This window comes from Lontra canadensis, unplaced genomic scaffold (genome assembly GCF_010015895.1).
Source record: "Lontra canadensis isolate GAN:19392208 unplaced genomic scaffold, GSC_riverotter_1.0 scaffold14, whole genome shotgun sequence".
Lineage (NCBI taxonomy): Eukaryota > Metazoa > Chordata > Mammalia > Carnivora > Mustelidae > Lontra > Lontra canadensis.
Window position 1 is genome coordinate 21,701,974 of NW_022631008.1, and position 14,411 is coordinate 21,716,384.

The 14,411-nt window shown below is 37.0% G+C and overlaps 1 protein-coding gene across 7 annotated transcripts in view; it reads right to left on the bottom strand.

Moving 5' to 3' along the window:
• HACE1 (HECT domain and ankyrin repeat containing E3 ubiquitin protein ligase 1) overlaps nt 1–13,898 on the bottom strand; it is a 116,516-nt gene extending 102,618 nt beyond the window's left edge. For 2 of the 7 annotated variants that reach the window (XM_032858218.1, XM_032858216.1), the window contains exons 1-5: nt 13,655–13,896; nt 7,495–7,576; nt 6,168–6,257; nt 5,293–5,397; nt 284–359 (exon numbers count right to left, since the gene is read on the bottom strand). In XM_032858218.1, the coding sequence (XP_032714109.1) occupies nt 284–359; nt 5,293–5,397; nt 6,168–6,257; nt 7,495–7,576; nt 13,655–13,730 (429 nt within the window). In that variant the 5' untranslated portion in view covers nt 13,731–13,896. Of the gene's footprint in view, nt 1–283; nt 360–5,292; nt 5,398–6,167; nt 6,258–7,494; nt 7,577–13,654 lie in introns of all 7 variants that reach the window. The other 5 variants (XM_032858217.1, XM_032858214.1, XM_032858215.1 and 2 more) reach the window with 3 other exon arrangements.
• Nucleotides 13,899–14,411: the final 513 nt, after the last annotated feature.

The following is a 14,411-nucleotide window of genomic DNA, read 5'->3' on the forward strand; positions in this document are numbered from 1 at the left end:
TGCTCCTAAAACATCCCCTGAAAGTCAATGACAAAGCTAGAGGAATAAGCCTTCAAAATAAATGAAAGGTCACAAACAAAAAGCAGAAAGGAGAAGCATAAGTGAACCCATAACTTCTCTTAATAAACACAGTACAGAACTAGAACTAGACCTTTCTGCATCTTCTTAACTACACAAAGAAGTAACCTGCAGAAACACTTGCCCTGCACTTTGCATTACTATCACCTTCAATATGATTTTCAAAAAAGTATTTTAAAACTCACACAGAATTCTTAGCACTTACTGCTGTAAGGCCTTCATTATTGCAAATGTTGACATCAGCACTGTATTCTAATAATTTACTCATGCATTTCTTCTGCCTGAAGAGAAAAAAGAGACACAGATAACTGGTATGAGAAAAATAGGCAAATGACAACTATTTTATTGAAATATTGACTACACTCAACATTAGCTGATGGCAAGTATCAATCTATAAGTTTTTTTAAATGAACGTTAAAACATTTTAAATAAATCGAAAAAATTGTCACATATAAAAATATGTAACAGCGTATATATAATACCATATTATGTACCATGTAACAAATACAATATTAACATGGATATACATATATAGTACTATATAGGCAATATACAGAATAAATAGTATATAGAGTATATATGTGTACATGTTACCATTTACTCAATCAGATCCTAAATTTCTTCATGCCATGAATTGCATATTTCTTTAATAAACTTAGTATTAAGCATAGTTAGGTACTCTCAATGAAACTCAATAAAACTTTATTGACTGATTATTAATTATTCAATCTTCTATCTTATAGCTAAAATTTTTATTAACTGAAAATATCGTTTTAAAAGGAAACAAATTACTTTTCTAGCTTTGGTTTTTGTACCTGAAATGAAATTAAATACTTAAAATCGGCATTATAATCAAAGAAAAGAAAGAAAAAGTTATGAGTAAACTTGTAAGTTCAACATTTACAAAGCTCATCTAATACACTGTTCTGAGAACCATAGGAAATAAATCTTCAATAATCCTGAGACAACAGGACAGCCCTATTAAAATGAATACATTGTTTAAAAATATGTGTATGTGTGCCTATACCCATATTGCTGGATTTTGAAAACATCTTCAAGAGCCTGTCTTAGACCACTGGCCTGTTGCCAAAATAAACACTTAGGTGGAATGGGCCAGGAAAATAGTCCTAAGGAGGTGTTTAAGGAGTGGCTGAAGAAAAGCAGAAATTGGGGCACCTGGGTGGCTCAGTGGGTTAAACTTCTGCCTTCAGCTCGGGTTATGATCTCAGGGTCCTGGGATCGAGCCCCGCATGGGGCTCTCTGCTCAGTGGGGTGCCTGCTCCCGCCCCCCACCCACCTCCGCCCTCTACGCCTGCCTCTCTGCCTACTTGTAATCTCTCCGTCATAAATAAATAAAATCTTAAAAAAAAAGAAAAGCAGAAATCCATAATGCTCCCCAAACCAAAAACGAATTGTAAAAGACAGCAATATTAGAGAAATGTATCCTTTTTTACTCATTTAAAAATCATTATTAATACTTTATAGAATCTCAGTAGGTCAAAACAATCCACTAAATGAGCACTTATTTTGCCAGGAATTAGAACTAAAATATTAATTAACATATGGGCTGTGCCCTTTACGAAGTCAAAACTTCGCCCAAAAAATTAAGAAAAAATCATGTTTCAAATGTGACTAACAAGCAACCTAAGAACACACAACAATTTTGAAGTCCTTTTTTTTTTTTTTTTTAACAATCTCATCTAGTCACTGGATCCTCCTGTATAGGAAGTAACTATTTTCCTGCTCAGATATTGCAACAATTATGGGAAGTTTATGGTAACTTAAATGGCACAAGGGCAAATCATCCTAGTGCTGCTCTGTGGTAGCTTAATAGGTCTTCTACTGGAAAGGAGGGCAATTCAGTACCAACGTACCCAGCACTAACGGTTAATGAGAGGAACGTAGAGCGGGCCAGAAAAATTATAATACTCATCTAATAATAACTATGGGAACAAAACAAAAAACAAACTCCCAAAAACTGATGGACAAGGAAAAGGGGCAGAAGTCCCCCTGACTTCTGCTTCAGTCTAGACAAATATGGACTCATAAAGATATTATAATAAAAAGCTATTTCTTTCTTTTTTTTTTTTTTTTTATTTGTCAGAGAGAGAGAGCACGCGCACAAGCAGGGAGAGCAGCAGGCAGAGCCACTCAGGTGTCCCTAAAAAGCTATTTCTGAAAACATCAGAAATAACATTCACTCAAACCACTCAGCAAACAGTTATGGAGCAACTTTAAGTTGTACAAGTCACTAAGTAACAAAAACTAGTATCAAATATCAAAATTAATCTTTATAGAAACAGAAAGGGTATCCAAATTAGAAGTTATGGTAGGGTTATAAACTATTCTTACTCCTTCTTTCTTCACTGACTTGCCATGTGAATCAAGTGGGTTCTGTCATATTTCCTCACCTTTAAATGTAACAGTCTCCAACTTAAATGTTCTCACACCCCAACCAAAAAAGATAAACATGTAAGGTGATAGTGATGGATGTGTTTACTAACTAAATGAAAGGAATTCTTTCACAGTGTATATGTCTATCAAATCATAATGATGTACACTTTAAAAATCTTACAATTTTGTTGGTTATACCTTCAACAAAGCTAGGGAAAAAAAAAAGGTAATGATCTCCTAAATGACTTAAGTCTCTGACTACAAGGGCAATAGACATTTTAACCCCACTGTGCGTCAATCTCTCCTTTCACTTAACAGTTGTTGATCTAGAGTACTGAGATATTTTTCTATGCGTAATTTTTTGAAAGAGCTTTGTTACTATCCAATAATGTATCTAACCTGAGAACAATTCAGCAAGGAGTGAATTCAGCAAGATGTATAAACTTAGGTGTGACACACTACAAATATAACCAGTATTACTAATTACTATAAAAATGGTTGGTAATCAGCACATTTTTACCTTGTTACCTATTGCAACAGTGGACAACTGGTTCAAATGCTAAATCAAGAACTGGATCAGACCAAACAGGGTCAAAGGAGTATGCCTTTCCATTGTCCAACCTAGATATCACTATAATTCTTATATTTTTGGTTCTACTTTAATCCCTGTATACAAAAATTTGGTCTCAGAATGATGCAGTACACAATTTTAGTCCCGTATCTCAGTTAGGCATCTACCGCAACTACCTAGAATCCCAGGAAACAAAAATAATTTTAAGAGTAATCAAAAAAAGAGGGACGTCTAGGTGGCTCATTCAGTTAAGCATCTGCCTTCAGGTTAGGTCATGATCCTGGGGTCCCAGGATTGAGCCCCATCAGGCTCCCTGCTCAGCAGAGAATCTGCTTCTCCCTCTCCCTTAGCCCCTCTCTCCCTGCCACTCATGCTCACTCTCTCTCTCTCAAACAAATAAACAAATAAATAAAATCTTTAAAAAAAAAAAAAAAAGAACAAAAAAAGGACGCATAGGAATATACCTTTTATTCTTTTTGAGGGTGAGGAGGAAAGACAGGGGTAGGGGCAAAGGGAGATGGAGAGAGCGAATCTTAAGCAGGTTCCATGTCCAGCACAGAGCCCAACACAGAGCCAGATCTCATGATCCTGAGACCATGAGCTGAGCTGAGATCAAGAGTTTGAAGCTTAACCGACTGAGCCACTCCAGAGCCCAAGAATATACTTTTATACAGAAGTTTTATATCATTTGGAGCATGTTTATAAACATAAGTTCTTCAAGCCCTGAGTCAAAAACCGTTTTGTTTTGTTTTGTTTTTCATTTTAAACATAATTCCAGCCATTTGGTATGGTTTCTCAGTCCAACAGAATTTTTTTTAAAGATTTACTTATTTTAGAGACAGTGTGCATGTACATACACATTCCTGCACAAGAGCAGGGTTCCTGGGGGGAGGGCTAACAGGGGGTCCGGGGAGAAAGAGAGATAATCTCAAGCAGGCTCCCTCATGAGTATGGAGCCCAATGTGAGGCTCAATCACAGGATTCTGAGATCATGATCTGAGCTGAAATCAAGAATCAGATGCTTAACCAACTGAGCCTGGGTACCCAGGAACCCCTCAGTCCAACAAATTTTAAGACATGAAAAATAGTGGCAAGCAGAGGCAGATACGGATATATGACATCTGAAATTCTCCACAGAAAAGGGAGAAAGAAAGCCATAAAAAGTATAGTAGGGTTTAAAATAGCACACAATGGGGGCACCTGGGAGGCTCAGCTGGTTAAGTGTCTGATTCTTGGTTTTGACTCAGGTCATGATCTCAGGGTCCTGAGATGGAGCCCCATGCTGTAGGCCCCATGCTCAACAGAGAGTCTGTTTGATATTCTCTCTCTCTGCCCCTGCCCCCACTCTACCTCTCAAGCACCTCTCTTTCTCTCTCTCTCAAATAAATCTTTAAAAGAATAAAACAGCATACAATAACATAAACATGTCCATAATGAAGACTAGAGTTATTAGGAAAAGGTAAAAATAAATTTACATTTTGGAAATACTATTTTTATAAGGGGAAAAATTATTTAATAAAAAATTTCAAAAGGAAGGGTAGTAAAGACATTATTCATTTAAAAAAGGAAAAGTAAGTTTTGGCACTGAAAGGAGTAAGCCACCCTAATTTAGAAAGCTTACTACGGTATAGCCCATTCTCAAAAAGATATAAATAAGCTGGGTATATTTACTCTGTCTTTAATTCCATTAATAAAATTAACTGAACAAGCAATTTGGACAATAAGGTATGGAAATAGATGTGGAAAAGAATCAGCAGGAAAAAGGACACCAAAACAAAGAGGTGAAAATGATGCTTTTTAAAAAATAAAGTATCAGGGGTGCCTTGGTGGCTCAGTAGGTTAAGCCTCTGCCTTTTGCTGACGTCGTGATCTCAGGGTCCTGGGATCAAGCCCCGCATCGGGCTCTCTGTGCGGAGAGCCCGCTTCCTCTTCATTCTCTGCCTGCCTCTCTGCCTACTTGTGACCTCTCTCTGTCAAATAAATAAATAAATAATCTTTTTAAAAAATAAAATAAAATATCATTATAATACAAATAAAAATAAACTTCAAGTATATTTTCAAGAAAAAATATTAGTAAACAATTTAATAAATTGTTAAATATGACAGTTATTTAAATGCTGAATATAATGACCCACGATCCTCTTCCCAAGGCAAATATTGGTCAAAAAAAATCACCAAAGAGTGCCTTGAATACTGTCAGTCCTAACAGATAGTACAGCTTAAGCTACTCAAGGAGACAAAATATTTACCCATTTCTAGCTGCCAAATGAAGGGGTGTACAGCCTGAAATATCTTGATAGTTAGGATTTGCTCCTTTCTTTAATAGTAGGACCAAGCATTCCACCGATCCGCAACTAAAACAATATTAAAAACAGTTCAGATACATTCAACAAACAGACACAGCTGACATACCTCAATTAAAAAAACAAAAAGCCCTATTAAACACATGATTTTTTGAGGTCCATTAATAACCTACAATTTGATTTAACTTCTGTCACAAACAGTAAATATCCACTATTTTCAAGAAAGTACATTCTACTATGAAAGCTATGAAGTATTTGAGATGCTCAAATAAAGCAAAATAAAGTATTAACACATAAAAGAAACCACATAGTACTCTCAATGCTTTGACCTTCTAGAAGCCAAATTTATTATGAAAAATTAATTTTAACATATCTATCTAAGTACTGAAAGGAAGTTAGATATCAACTAACTGATAATTGATTGATTACATACTTGAAGGTTATGGATAAAAATCATTTGCACACCTCAGTAAAAAATATAAAGCCAATGGCTTCATGTGCAGTTAACAAATAAAATTTCATACTGGTAGGATGAGAGAAAAATTTCAGTGAATATACCCTCTCAAGTACATCCAGGAAAGACAACCTAACTGATCTGATCTAGAACAAGCTAAGACGGTGTATGGGACACTTGAGTCTGATCTCAAGGTTAACGTATCTAGAAAAAGAATGCAAACACAGCACCCTATGCTTTCAACACAATAAGAAACCATTCAGCAGTCTTTACTCATCTCTTCCCATAACTACTGTGGGACAACACTGATCCAAAGCTTACTGATCACTGTGCTAGACCAGACTTTAATCCAAAATATCCTTCTTACTTTGCTGCAATGTGAAGCAAGCTTCTTTTCACACGTCCAAATGCATAATTGACGTCAAACTTTGAATTTGATAGTAGCTCAGAAACAGACCTAAGCCAAAAGAAAATAAAGGAGTCGATGCTGAAAATAAAAGTATTTAAAAACATAGTAACGCAAGTTAATAGTCCTTTAGTTACTCTAACCAATTATCCAAAAAGTTCTGTCCCACATCAACCAAAATACAAAGCACTATCCTCTAAGCATAGCATGGTAGCCAGCAGTTTCATCCAAAAAACAACTGCACTGGGGCACCTGGGTGGCTCAGGTCATGATCCCAGGATCCTGGGATGGAGCCCCACACTGGGAAAAAAAAAATCCCTGCTCAGTGGGGGGTTTACTTCTCCCTCTCCCTCAGCCTCTCCCCCAGCTTGTGCTCTCTTAAATAAATAAAATCTTAAAAAAAAAAAAAAAAAAAAAAAAGCAACTGCACTGACCTAAAAACTAATGTTGAAGGTTTCCTCATCTGCTCATCTAAAAAAGGTATAGCCTATCTATATTAATTTTGGCCAAATAAGAAAATCAGATTTAAGTATGTTTTAGTTGTAGCACACAAGAAGTTTAAAGCAAAAAATTATTTATATTTTAAATTTGTTTCAAAATAGTTTCCTTGTTACCTTATTACATCAACTACCGAATGGCTAACCACAGCAGAGCTGCCTGCTACAAATATAAACATCTTATCACTCCGGCAGATAACTAGACCTCATATGCCTCATGTAAAAAGTGTCCACAACACATCGATAAAAAGAACATGAAAGTAGAACATTAAAAAGTTAAGTTGTCCATCAACCCTAACCATTTGCAATAAAGATCAGCAGTGATCTCTAACTGAAACCATCACAATGTTTTTCTAATTGTCAGTGACCAGCCAAATAACTAACTTAATATCTGATAATTCATTCAGAACATCTCTTACCATACAATTTTACAGCGGAGATGGACCTTGGAAAATCTTGGTTTTTACTTCACAGACAATAACCTATAACAGAGGTTAAGTAACACGTCCCAAGACAACATCTATGTCCAAACTGTGTGTGCATGCATGTATGTGTACACAACACAGGTGAATTTATATTTTTTAAGTTTTGGGAGGGTTTTATTTGTTTCTTTCTTTTTTAAAGTAGGCTCCATGTGCAGTGTGGAGTCCAGTACAGGTCTTGAACTCAGGATCCTGAGATCAAGTTCTGAGCTGAGATCAACAGTCAGACACTTAATCAACTGAGCCACCCAGGCACCCTTCTTTTGCATATTTATACAAAAAAAGATTAAACGTGAAATAGGCACTCACCTGTGCTGATCAGCCATAACCATTGGCATTAATGTATAAACAGCAGTTTCATTATCTGAGTAAAAAACAAAACAAAACAAAACTAAACAAAAAACAGAGAAAGAATTAATTTTTGTCCTATTTTTTTCCAAAGGGTGATCCTTAAAACTGCCTCAGAGTTTTCTTAATTCCATATAAAAAGTGAGAAGATGGGAAAGAAGATTAAAGATAGTTTAGAATACCAGAGGCATTTCAAAATTTGCAACAATGCAAAATTTCTTATCTTAATGTTACGCCTCTTTACATCACCACCAAAGTGCTTAGCTTCTGGATTTGATGGGGAAAATAAGACCTAATATTTTTTGTAGCTTTAACAACAGAAATTTCTTTTACTTCCAAAAAAGTGTTTACCAACTTCATGTTTTATCAAACTTACATGTAGCTGGGGGAATTTTATGCATATATGGGTATTATAGATACATGGGCATTATAGATATACATGCTAAAATAATTTTTAAACATTAAATATACATAGTACTTGCTTCTTGCCAATATTATAACAAAGGAAATTATTTTAGAAGCTTTTACAAAACAGCATTAAAATCTTACTTTCCCCTGTTTCTTTACACTATTCACATTTTCATTTATATCTTTTATAGAATAAGTTCACAGAGATAAGATCCAAAAGAAAAGGTTAAAAGTCAACAATATCTATGATATTAGACTATACTCATGTAAATTTCAGCCTTGTTTGGATTTATTTTTATATATTACCAATGGTCATCTCAATTCAATGCATTTTAGAGGTTTATGGTTTTTTCTACGTTATTTACAGAGAAGTAACTCTGACAACTCTTAAAATATTATGCCAATGCTAAAATTAAAGAGTTAAACTTTTAGGAGGAAAAAGGGTTTTTGCATAGTATCAAAGTATCTCCCCAAAATACTAATTACGAAGGAAAATTTACAATGGAGAGCCCAGCAGATACCACCTTGATCAACTGATAAAGGGTAATATCACCAGATATAATACATATTGATATCATGTAATATCATGTAGCCTCTGATAGGATGATCCACTAAAAACACAGCATAAAGATCAGACAAGCCCAAATTAAGGGGAATTCCACAAAATACACAAGCAGTCCTCTTAAAAAGTCTCAAGGCCATTAAATACAAGAGAAGTTTGAAGGCTATTACATTTTGGGGAGGCTAAGGAAACATGGACAACTTAATGCAATGTAGTATCTTTGACTGGATGCTAAATGAGAAAAAGGACATTGATATTGATAAAACTAACGAAATTCTAATAAAGTCTATAATGCCGTTAATAGTATTATGCCAATATTAATTCCTTAGTTTTGATAAGTGTACTATGGTTGTAACAAGATGTGAACGTAATGGGAAATTGGGAGAAGGGGAACCTGTACTATTTATGCAACTTTTCTGTAAGTCTTAAATTACTTAAAAATAAGAAGTTTTAAAAAAAGAAGGAAACAGTGGAATTGTTATCATTGAAAGAGTCTTAAGAGATGATCAACCAAATATAATATGTGGACTCTGGGTACTGATCCAAAAAACCAACTGTAAGAGGATGATCCTTTTTTTTTTTTTTAAGATTTTATTTATTTATTTGACAGACAGAGATTACAAATAGGCAGAGAGGCAGGCAGAGAGAGAGGGAGGGAAGCAGGCTCCCCGCTGAGCAGAGAGCCTAATGCAGGGCTCGATCCCAGGACTCTGGGATCACGACCTGAGCCGAAGGCAAAGGCTTTAACCCACTGAGCCATCCAGGTGCCCCTAAGAGGATGTTTCTGAAAGAAAAAAACTTAATAGGGACTTGATGGTAAGAAAAATTATTGCCATTTGTGTTGGCTCTACCAACAGTATTGTGATTATGTTTAAATAAAGCTGTTTACATATTTAGCAATATATACTGAAGAAATGTATACCGCAGAGAAGGAAAAAAATTATCACCATTTCTTCACATCTTTGTTCATTATTTCACTATTTGTAAGTATATCCATGAAAAGCAATTTGGTCCTAGTCAGGACTATTCACAAGTTCAGCATGAAAATGCAATAATTCTTTCACTACAAAAAAATAATAATACCAAAAATCCTAGTCTAACAGCCCACATGTTTTAAACCATTATCTAAAAGGCACTGTTCTAAACACTTTACATACATCATCTCTTTTATCATCACAACCACTTTATGAAGTAGGTACTATTATTATCCCCATTTTACAAACAAAAAAACTGAGCACCAAATTAAGTAATAAGCTGTGATGATGACATTAGGTTATTAAGCTTGAATTCAAACCTGTCTGATTGCAGAGGCCACACAATAAAAATTTTACAGTACACCCAGTATACTACATATAGTAACCAAAAGGTCTACAATACAATACTTAGTTGTTTATGTGCAATACATTCTAATTTGTTTTATTCTCTTCTATTTCATTTTTTAAAATGCTGACTGCAATAAATTGTTCTCATTAACTACTAGTGAGTCACCACCAGCAGCTGAAATATACTGCATTAAGCCTCCCTGGGCATGGCAACATTCTTTATCTCTCATATGATACACGCCCCAATAAACATCTGAACTTCCAAACCATGACAATTTCATTAAGTCTCTCCATAATAAGCACAGTCATAAACAGGAAGTACCCTCATGTTTAAACTTATAAATCAAGTTCATACCTAATTTTAAGTAAGCATAAGCTTCATAAGATTCACATGGGTTTTATTTAATAGGGTGTTTGTTTAGATAAAATTTATATATAGATCTCACTTTTTAATTCACATATAACCTTGTAAAAATATAGCTCACATACACTAAATGGTATGAGGAAATAAATATAACCACAACTATGATGCTAGAAGGAGCCTACCCAGGAAATAGTATACTATGGAAGAACAATAAAATTTATTCTCACATGCTTTCTTCTCCACACTCAGGAAGACACCTTAAGAACTAGGTATATAATTAAAGTTTTCAGATTGATTTAAAAAAAAAAGTTTAATCTCTCACTTTTCCAGATATGTTGGCCATTTTGATTAGCTGATAAAGTTCCAGAACTCCACAACTAAAAGGAAAACCTTAAAGAACAGGGAGGTCAGATTCATTATACACTGTTTCTCTTTAAACTATCAAATGGGAGTAATTTTTTATTTATTTATTTTTAAGACTTCATTTATTTATTTGACAGAGAGACAGTGAGAGAGGGAACACAAGAAGGGGGAGGGGGAGAGGGAGAAGCAAGGTCCCCGCTGAGCAGGGAGCCCAATGAGGGGCTCCATCCCAGGACCCCAGGACCATAACCTGAGCCAAAGGCAGACACTTAAGGACTAAGCCACCCAGGCACCCCAAATGGGAGTAGTTTTTAAAATATTGATTATCACCCTAATCATCATTCAAATGTATGCTAATATGGGCTTATGTTCCATTATCTTATGAAACAAGCTATATTCACCGTAAATTCAGTAAAGACTATTTTTTCCACAGAATCAAACACTATATACCAATTTTTTAAAGTCCACTGAAAATTTATATCCTTAGAGTAATAGCTTATTCTTCATTTCCCCTCTCACAAGAATATTCTTATGTTAGCCCTGTCCAGTATGACTCAACAACCTGCACTCCATTATTTAATGATATTATTTAGAGGTAATACTCAGGTTTTCATCATCCCAAAGAAACAATAAAAGTGCTCTATCAGAATCCAGTTCGGTAAATCAAATCTGCAGTTTAATCCTATGCAACAAAGTTAATTTCAGAATAAAAGCTGATTAAAAACTTTCTAACCTTAATAATGTGTTCCAATTAGGTGCTTATTAATCATTGAATTCTAACAAGGCAAAATAAGTATCTGAATATTTTCCAAATTCAGAGCGATCTCAGAACTTCTGTCCAGTCTTTACAATGCGAACACAACAATCTGGATTTTTATAACTAGATTTTTATAACACACATACATACGTACTTGAAAGAGCCAATCTCAGAGAATTAAAAAAGAAAGATCCATCAGAACTTAGGGACGACGACAAATTAAAGGAATAAGATGAGCACCATTCATCATTAGGAAAGAAAAACAAATGAAAGCCAAGATTTCACTTTTGCCTAGCAACATGGGAAAAAGTTTCATTTTTACTACTACTCTAGTTTCCAGGGGCTCTCAAGACTGTTGGTGGTACATTCTAAAAAGTAAGCTGAGAGGCCGACACTCAGAGCTTTAAAAATGTTGATTTAATTAGATCTATAAATCTTCTTCTACTTCTAATCATAAGGAAAGACTTAAAGGAAGACTAAGACTTAAAAACTACAAAGCTACTCCTCATAAACGCTATTATCAAAACAAAAATTAAATTCAGTATTTGTTACATGTATCCTATGAAAAGCTGCAAGGTCATTAGGCATTTTTTTTTTTTAGACTTTTTATTTATTTATTTGACAGAGAGAGATCACAAGTAGGCAGAGAGGCAGGCAGAGAGAGAGAGGAGGAAGCAGGCTCCCCACCAAGGAGAGAGCCCGACGCGGGGCTCGATCCCAGGACCCAGGGATCATGACTTGAGCCGAAGGCAGAGGCTTTAACCCTCTGAGCCACCCAGGAGCCCCGGTCATTAGGCATATTTAAAGACATTTTAAAATGTGATGTTTTCTAAAAGCAAAATAAAAGACTATATACAGTATGATATTAATTTGGTAGAGAACAACAGAAAAAATAATAGAAGGAAATAAAGAAAATACTGTTAATTACTGAATGGCAGAATAACAAATTTTTGAATTTTTCTTTCTTGAAATGCTCTACAACGAAAATATATTACTTAATTTTAAGACCAGGAAACATTATCAAAGTCTTCTAAATCATATTTGTGTAAAAAAATAGTGGGATATAAACTAAGCAACAGAATTGCCAAGTCAGTGAAACTGTGCATGCTGTGTTCTTCACTAACCTATACCAATAATTTGTGGGAAATGAATGAGGACAGCACTTAAGAAATGGAATCAAAGGTAAAAGTTGGAAAGAAAACATGGAAAGTAGAAGCTCAAGCTGGAAATCCAGTTACTAAAATCATAATTATTTTCAGTCAACTACTTCATACTAGAAAAGTACCAAGCAGAAAATTATTTTTCAGAAAGTCAAACAAATCTACCCTATTCTTAATCTTAAATAGAGCCTAGGGGGAAATTTTTTTCATGAAAATTATCCCCAAAGTTCCCAGTCCCACATTTATTATTACATGACTCCCTCCCAATGTCTCCTATAACCTACAAATCACCTCTCCAGCAGCAATTCAAAGAAAGTTTTGAAAAATGAAAGCTACACTAATACATTAAAAAATAATAATAATAATCACCAGCCCCTACCTCCTAACCCATCTCCCACTGGGCCACAGAGGCAGCACTGCCATCTCCCACTGCCACTGAAACGTAGGAATTCGTGAGGCTGCAAACAAAACAGCTTCATTCCTCACCTTCCTTATTGCCAGTGCTTTCTTTACCTGTACTAAAGAAACCCTGGCACGATGAACTAAAATTCCTGAACAACGAGGATCGTGCCTTATTCCTTTGTAAAAGGTCCCCAACACACACTTAACATCTGATGAATAAATGAAAATGAAGACAGGCAGACATAGTTTCAAAGTGTATATACACACACGCACAGTACTTTAAGGGTACATATTTGATATTTAACACGCTTTTGTCTGCCAAAATATCAAAATACAGTACTCTCCATTTCCGAAAAGAAAAGAAAGGCTACTTGATGCCCGCTCTGCTGCTTAAAGTAAAAAATACTATTTCGGTGCATCTCTCTACCCCCAGCTAGCAACGACACTAAAATGACCCACAACTGTAATGTTTTCTGAATCCGGGTCTCCGCCATCCGACTGATATTTTTGCCCCTTTGCCAAAACCCCAAATCGAAGGTCGGGAGACTTCTGTCTTGCTTCTTTCAGCACCAGCACCTCCCCCAAACTCCCACCTGCCTGGGTGGGAGCAGCGGTCGAGGGGTAGTCGGGGGTTCCAGCCTGGCCCCTCCCAGCTAAGGAAAATAAATGTGGGCGTTTTCTCCGCTTTGGGTTAGTTTATCCACCAGACCTCGCCTCAGCCCGAGCCCTGCCCCCGCCACCACACGGCTGCCCTAGACACCCCTAACCCCCTGCCCCGCTCACCGTCCGGTAGCTCGACGGTGCGCGCGCGGCGCAGCGAGCGCGTCAGGCGGTTGAGCTGCTCCATCGCTCTCTCCATCCTCGGCGCGCCCTCTGCGCCCACCCCGCCGCGCCGGCGGCCTCCGCACCCAGCGCCCTACATCCCGCCCCGGTGCCCGTTTGCAGGGCTGCTAGAGGCCGCCTCCTTCGCCGGGGGCCCGTGGACTGCCGGACCCACCACTGACGCGACACCCGAGGCTGCCGCTCGAGCCCTTCCTGCCACCGCCGCCGCTTCCCTCCCGGTTTCGCACAGCCTTCTGGGAACAGTAGTTCAGAGCCGGCCGACTCGCGCGCCTGAGGCGGAGGCACGCTGGGTGCGCGGGTGACTCCACGCCCAGACTACGCAGACGCCATGGTCGAAAGGTGAGTGCGGGAGGCGAGGCCGACACTGGGCGCACCCCCAAGTTCCTGGAGAGACTTGCTCTGTGGCCCCACGCCCTCTCAGGCCCGCCAAAATTGTACCGGAGAGCAGCAGCTTCTTTCATTTCGGTCACTCTCCTATATAGCGGATTGGAGTTTTGCACAGTTCTTAAATCCATCCTCCTCCTCAGTTTTGGTACGTTTGTTTTGCAGATGCATGAACTGCTGAAATAGTATATTTTTATGTGTCAAACTTAAAAAAGAATAAACTCAAATGCAAAACAGAATACACGTTTTCTATCACTGCAGGTAGCTTAATTATTTGTCTCCCCTTTTGGGCGACTTCATGAGGGCAAAACAC